Source organism: Chaetura pelagica, unplaced genomic scaffold (genome assembly GCF_000747805.2).
Source record: "Chaetura pelagica isolate M959 unplaced genomic scaffold, ChaPel_1.0 scaffold506, whole genome shotgun sequence".
Taxonomy (NCBI): Eukaryota; Metazoa; Chordata; class Aves; order Apodiformes; family Apodidae; genus Chaetura; species Chaetura pelagica.
This window is the reverse complement of record NW_009953578.1, coordinates 141,186-148,332: the sequence shown is the minus strand read 5'-3', so window position 1 is coordinate 148,332 and position 7,147 is coordinate 141,186. Positions and strand designations below refer to the sequence as shown.

The 7,147-nt window shown below is 57.3% G+C and overlaps 1 protein-coding gene across 1 annotated transcript in view; it reads right to left on the bottom strand.

Annotated features, from left to right (window-relative positions):
* The window catches only part of ATP8B3 (ATPase, aminophospholipid transporter, class I, type 8B, member 3), a 21,564-nt gene extending 16,146 nt beyond the window's left edge, over positions 1-5,418 (bottom strand). The window contains exons 1-5 of the mRNA XM_009999719.1: positions 5,364-5,418; positions 4,688-4,779; positions 2,485-2,619; positions 1,686-1,747; positions 227-299 (exon numbers count right to left, since the gene is read on the bottom strand). Of these exons, the coding sequence (XP_009998021.1) occupies positions 227-299; positions 1,686-1,747; positions 2,485-2,619; positions 4,688-4,779; positions 5,364-5,418 (417 nt within the window). The remainder of the gene's footprint in view (positions 1-226; positions 300-1,685; positions 1,748-2,484; positions 2,620-4,687; positions 4,780-5,363) is intronic.
* Positions 5,419-7,147: the final 1,729 nt, after the last annotated feature.

The following is a 7,147-nucleotide window of genomic DNA, read 5'->3' as shown; positions in this document are numbered from 1 at the left end:
CACCCCAACCCGGGCTGGCCCCCCCCCCCAGCCACCCCTTCTGGCCACCCCAATCCTGCCTGAGCTCCTCCTGGTGATCCCAAACCTGGCTGAGACCCCCTGGCCACCCCAAACCTGCCTGAGCTCCTCCTGGTGACCCCAAACCTTCCTGAGCCCCTCCTGGTGACCCCAGCCCTGGCTGAGACCCCCTGGCCACCCCCCCTGCCCCCAGCCATGCCCTGCTGACCGGGACAGCGCTGTCCTTGCGCAGCCGCACCACGTCCCCCACGCGCAGGTCGCACCACCTCTGCCACTGGAAGCTGCAGGAGGAACGGGAGGGAAGTGGCTGGAGCAGAGCAGCAGGGATGGGGGGTCGTGGCTGCTTCTGTCCTCTGAGCCAGGCTGGGTCTGTCCCAGCTCCTTGCAGGGCTGGGGGCTGCAGGGGTTTTGTTCCTCTGCCCCCCCCCAGCACCTTCTGCACCACCAAGGGATGGAAGCACCAAGGACCCAGCAATCGTGTCCGTGTCCCCCAGACCCACAGGTGGCAGGGACATCCAGCCCCCTGGCCACACCTGGGTCCTTCTCTGGGCCAGTGTTAAGCAAGAGCACAACCCTGTGGGTTAGATGTGAAGAACTGGAGGAACACAGAACCATGGAGTTGTTTTGGTTGGGAAAGACCTTCAAGATCATCAAGTCCAACTGTTAACCCAGCCCTGCCAAGGCCACCCCTGCCCCGTGTCCCTCAGCACCACATCTACAGGCTTTGAAACCCCTCCAGGGATGAGGACTCGCCCCCTGCCCTGGGCAGCCTGGGCCAGGGCCTGACAGCCCTTTCCATGGAGAAATTGTTCCCAAGATCCAATCTGAACCTCCCCTGGCACAACCTGAGGCCATTTCCTCTTGTCCCATCCCTTGTTCCTGGGGAGCAGAGCCCGACCCCCCTGGCTCCAACCTCCTCTCAGCAGCTGCAGAGCCAGCAGGTCTCCCCTCAGCTCCTTGTCTCCAGGCTGAACCCCCAGCTCCCTCAGCTGCTCCTGCTCACACTTGTGCTCCAGCCCCTTCCCCAGCCCCACTGCCCTTCCCTGGACACGCTCCAGCCCCTCAAGGTCCTTCTGGTACTTCTGTGCCAGGAAACCCCTTCCCAGATTGTCACAACAAAATTAGGTCTTTTTTAGACCAGTTGCCTGTGGTTCCTACGAGCTGGACCTGCAGCAGAGCTGGGGAGGTGATGAGTGTTTGCAGGGCCAGGAATGTTCATAGAATCACAGAAGCCCAGGCTGGTTTGCGTTGGAAGGGACCTTCAAGATCATCCAGTCCCACCCCCTGCATGGGCAGGGACACCTCCCACCAGCCCAGGTTGCTCCAAGCCCCATCCAACCTGCCCTTCAACACTGCCAGGGATGGGGCAGCCACAGCTTCCCTGGGCAACCTGGGCCAGGCTCTCACCACCCTCACACTCCACAATTCCCTCCTCATGTCTCACCTCAATCTCCCCTCTTTAACCCTCAGACCATTGCCCCTTGTCCTCTCACTCCACCCCTGTGTAAAAAGCCCCACCCCAGCTTTCTTGTAGACCCCTTCAGGTACTGGGAAGTCCCACCAAACCCCTTCTCAGGTGCTCTGCTCAAGGGTGCTCAGCACTTCAGGTGACCCATCCTTCCACACAGGCCTGGGAAACACAGGTAGGACTTCCCAGAGCTCCTCACCTCTTCCCAGACAGGATTTCACATGGTCTGTTGTTGATGTTTCGGTCACTTTGGTGACGGCCCTGCCCAGAGGAGAGGGAAGAAAAGAGGCCAAAAGACAAGGATGGACCATGCCAGGCTTCCTTGTCCCATGCAAACCACCCTCTTAGATGCCACCATTTCCCTCCTCAGCCCCATGGCAGGATGAAGCCACCAGGTGGTTTCCAAAACTCTCCCGAGGTCTTTCTAGGGACCAACCTGGGGATGTAGCCACTGGTGAAGGTGCTGGAGGTGACAGGGATTGGGGTCTAGACCCCAAGGGAAGGAGCTGCCCACTCACATCCTGCCCAAGGGAAGATCTAAAGTGCTTTGGATGTAGGAGTTGATGGTACCTGAGGAACGATGGGTGACACAGCAACACCCAAACTTCTCAGTCTCAAACCTGGTTGAGACCCTCCTGGCCACCCCTTCTGGCCACCCCAAAACTGTCTGAGCTCCTTCTGACCCTCCCAAACCTGACTGAGCTCCTCCTGCTGACCCCAAACCTGGCTGAGCCCCTCCTGACCCCCCCAAACCTGACTGAGCTCCTCCTGGTGACTCCAAACCTGGCTGAGCCCTCCTGATCCCCCACCCCAACCTACCTGAGCTCCTCCTGGCTCCTCCAAACCTGCCTGAGCTCCTCCTGGTGACCCCAAACATGGCTGAGACCCCCCTGGCCGCCCCTTCTGACTGCACAGCAAAAGGGCTCTTCCTGGTGACCATCCCCACCCCCCAAGGACCCCCCAAAACCCCCAGCCCTTTCACCCCACCCCAGACTCACAATGTCATCAATCAGGTCTCGCAGACCCCGGATGGTGAGGAGGCAGCTCAGGGGCAGGAGCAGAGTGTACCAGGGCACAGTGGAGATCTCAGGGAAGGTCTGGAGAAGGAGAAGTTTTTTACACCACTGGCCCAACTTTCATCCCACCTTGGGATGATTTAAGGGACTAACTCACACAGGATCAATCACAGCATGATGGGGGTTGGAAGGAGCCTCCGGAGATCACCCAGTCCAACCCCTCTGCTCAGCAGATCCCACAGGAACACATCCAGGTGGGTCTGGAATGTCTCCAGGGATGGAGACTCCACAGCCTCCCTGGGCAGCCTGTCCCAGGGCTCTGGCACCACCACAGTAAAGAACCTCTTCAGATGGAACTTCCCATGTTCCAGTTTGTCCCCATTGCCCCTTGTCCTGGTTCTGGGCTCCAACTCCCCCTCTGTCCCAGCTCCCCATCCCCATGGCAGGAACCAGTCTAGAACAAATCAACCCACTATCTCTGTCTACACAGAACAGTCTGGTTGAGTTTCCACCTCTTTTTAAATGGGACCCATGAGGTGCACGTGGGACACACTCCCCCTCTGTCCCAGCTCCCCATCCCCATCCCCATGGCAGGAGCCAGTCTAGGACAAATCAACCCATTATCTCTGTCTACATAGAACAGTCTGGTTGAATTTCCACCTCTTTGTAAATGGGACCCATGAGGTGCACGTGGGACATTGAGTCTGGAGAGCAGGGTTTCTGCTCAGGTGTGGCCTCCATGAGCTCAGCTGAGATCCAAAACCACCCAGCTCAGAGTAACCAAACTTCACAGGGCTGAAACCCCTCAAGACCTTCATGGAAGAGAAGAAACAACCCCAAGTCAGAGGGGATCTGAAGGGGTCATGCCCAGTGGAAGGGACTCCCAGAGCTTATCCATGATAAGGCACCTCCTTGTCCCACTGTTTGAAAGACCTTGAGGGACCCAGGGCCAGCAAGGCTGGCTATAGGCTCTGGAGAGGTGTGTGCCCTTCTTGGTCTGGCCAAAAGTTAGCTAGGAAGTGACTTCTGTGGCAAAATTCAAGGCTGGTTTAAAACAGGAAGGATTGTCTGCATGGGCACCCCCAAAACTTGTCCTGCACAGGGGAGCAGGGCTGGGACCAGGCAGGCTGCTGCTTCTCCTGCTGCTTGTTCATGTGAAAAATGAAGATCTCTTTCTCATCAGTGTTCCAAAACCCATCCAGTTGGGAGAAACTGGGGCTAGCAAAACCTGATTTCTCCACCCCTTTTTGCCTGGCTGCTGTAGAGCATCAAACCTCGTGGCCTTGGAAGGAGCAGAGAAGCTCTGTACCAGCCCCTGGCTGCCAGGGCTCCAGGGCTTTCACATCTGCCTCCTCCAGATCATCCTGTGCTGCCTTTTGTGGTTTTCTCACCCAAATGAACGAGTTTCACAGCATCCTGTGATGGGTTAGAACCATAGAATGATGGGATAGTGAAGGTTGGAAGGGACCTTCAAGATCATCAGGTTCCAACCCCCTGCATGGGCAGGGACACCTCCCACCAGCCCAGGCTGCTCCAAGCCCCATCCAACCTGCCCTTCAACACCACCAGGGATGGGGCAGCCACAGCTTCCCTGGGCAACCTGGGCCAGGCTCTCACCACCCTCACACTCCACAATTCCCTCCTCATGTCTCACCTCAATCTCCCTCTGCCACTTTTCATCCATCCCCCCTTGTCCTCTGCCTCCCTGCCCTTGTCCCAAGTCCCTCCCCAGCTTTCCTGGAGCCCCTTCAGGCACTGGAAGCTGCTCTAAGGTCTTCAAGAAGATTCATTAAAGCAAAGGCTGATGTGACTTAAAACTGGAAGGAAATATTTAACTTGTGATCATCTGAAGAGCCCTCAGCTCCCCCCACCAACCAGAAGGTCATTGCTCTTCCAGAAAAACCAACAAACACCTGGATTTGTTCCATCAGAACTTTTTAAAAAGATCTTTCTTATTTTGATGTGACCAGCAGGGTAAGAAGTCTCCTCCACATGGGTCTGCTCCTTTTCTGAGAGCTCCAGAGGGCACCAGGCACCTTCTCCTTCATGAAGGCCTCCCTGTGTGACCCTCTGCCCTACAGGAGATCACTCTGCAGCATCTCTGTCACGTCCCCACAACCACCACCAGCTCAGGAATCAGGGGCTGAGCAAAGAAAGGGTCCAGGGTTGGCCAGACCCAACTCACCCTGTATTTCTTCCTGGTCAGGCAGAAGGCAAATGTCTTCTTGAACTGCTTCTGGTAGTTCCTGTCATTGGCTCTCACTTCCCAGGTGAAAGCTGGAAAAGCAAGTGGACAATCCAGCAGGTCTCCCCAGAACCAGGCTCTGACCATCAGCACCTGCCTTCCAAGGAGCAGGGATGGTGCTACTGGGCTCATGGTGGCAAGATGGGCTTTCCATAGGGATCCTCCACCTGGAGAGGAGCTGGGACAGAGCTGGATCTTTGGGGTGAGCTCAGTCACAGCCTGGACAGAGGGGGCAGGAGGCCAGAAGCTTCCAGAGATGTAGGAGTGCTCCACACACTTCCCCTCTGAGCCTCATGGTGACCATTTGGGCTCAGGTTCTGGTTTCCCAGTGTAATCTGGCCAGGAGGAGGACAGCTCCTCCAGGACCAGTCCCTGTCACCTGCAGGCTGGTCTTACTTCTCCTCATTCCATCTTTACTCTCCCAGTGCAGCTACTGCCAAGCCAGGGACATCCCAGATGTGTCCCCCAACTCCTGCACCCCATCTGAGGGTCCTTGCAGGCCATTTCACCCCAAATCTCCTTCTTCTCCATCTCCCAACCCACGTGCAACTTTCTCATCAACTGTCCAAAAAAAGGAGGAAAAAAACCAACCCCAAACACCCTCCCTGGCACTAACCTGGCAGCTGCTTCTCTCCATGCAGGTGGCCTGAGGTTGGGTCTCCTGCAGCCATGATGGCACCAGCACCAGGATCTAGGAATGAGGACAACCAAGGGTACTTGCCAGGCTGAGCAGTGACAGCAGGATCCCACCAGGATGTTCCAGCACCCCAGAGCTGGGTCCTCCACCTTCCCAGGGCAGGACATTGTGCAGAGGGGACACTCTTGTGGGCACAGCAGTGTCTTCAGAGAACTACAGGCTGGTTTGGGTGGGAAGGGACCACATCACCTTCATCCAACCCCCCTGCATGGGCAGGGACACCTCCCAGCAGCCCAGGCTGCTCCAAGCCCCATCCAACCTGCCCTTCAACACTGCCAGGGATGGGGCAGCCACAGCTTCCCTGGGCAACCTGGGCCAGGCTCTCACCACCCTCACACTCCACAATTCCCTCCTCATGTCTCACCTCAATCTCCCTCTGCCAGTTTTCATCCATCCCCCCTTGTCCTCTCCCTCCCTGCCCTTGTCCCAAGTCCCTCCCCAGCTTTCCTGGAGCCCCTTCAGGCCCTGTCACTACTGTCTCTCCTGGAACCACAAACCCACTTAGACCTTCTCACTGCCCCACACGGACACACAGTTCCCTGCAACCACCTGAGTGTCCCAGCTCAGTGACACCAGGCTGAGTATCTGCCTTTCTCCCCTTGGCACCTGGTGACCTCCTGTATGAGCATCCATGGGCTGTGCCTGGATCTGAACCTCTGCTCTGATCTGGATCTGAATCCACAGCCTCTTCACCCCATCATTTTTCTCCCACCAGTCACAGATCTGCCCTTTCTTGGTGCCTCCAGCTCACCCAGTCCTGGCTCATCCCCCTCAGCCTGGGGGTCTGGAAGAACCCCTGATAGATCCCTGGAGAGATCCCTGTGTAGATCCCTGGATAGATCCCTGGATAGACAGACCCCTGGGTCAATCCCTGGGTCAATCCCTGGGTAGATCCCTGGGTAGATCCCTGGGTAGATCCCTGGGTAGACAGAGCCCTGTCCTCTCCATGTCCTCACAGACACTCAGCATTCCAGACCCACCTCCACCCATTCCCAGCTGCCCAACCACAACTCCAAGACATTTCCCCCCTCTCTCAGGAAGCCCCAGGGAATCACCTGAAGGCACCAGGGAGGAGCTGAACCCCCCCCTGCAGCCCCAGCCAGGGAGCAGCCCCTCCAGCAGGGACAAGATCTCCCTGCAGCTCAGTGACCCTGCAGGGCTGGTGGGGAGGGTGAGTGAAAACTTTGTGTTTCTCACAGGAGAGGAACCAGGGGGGTATCAAGCATTAATGCCCTGATGATTAACTACCCCCCCCCCCCCCCCCAAGTCTGTCCCTGCCAATATTTTTTATCTCACTCCTTTGATCATTTCTCTTTCTTTCCCTCCCCCCAAGTGTCTCCTTCCCTCCCACGTCCCTCCTTGTGCCACCAGACAAATCTGACCTTGGGTTGCCCCATCCTGGTGCTGCCCTGAGACATCCTCAGATGCCACCAGCGGGGTGAGAACTGTCACCTCATCCCAGGCCAAGGAGACTCTGAGGAGCAGCGTGGGCAGCACCTCAGCCCTGAGCTTGTCCCAGAAGGTCCTTTCAGCTCCAAGATGGGTCACCAAACCTGGATCCTGAGTGACACCCTGAACTTCTAGGGGCCCCATCTGCATGGGAGGAAGAGGGGAAGGGCAGGCAGGCAGGCAGGCAGGCAGGCAGGCAGGCAGGCAGGCAGGCAGGCAGGAAGGAAGGAAGGAAGGAAGGAAGGAAGGAAGGA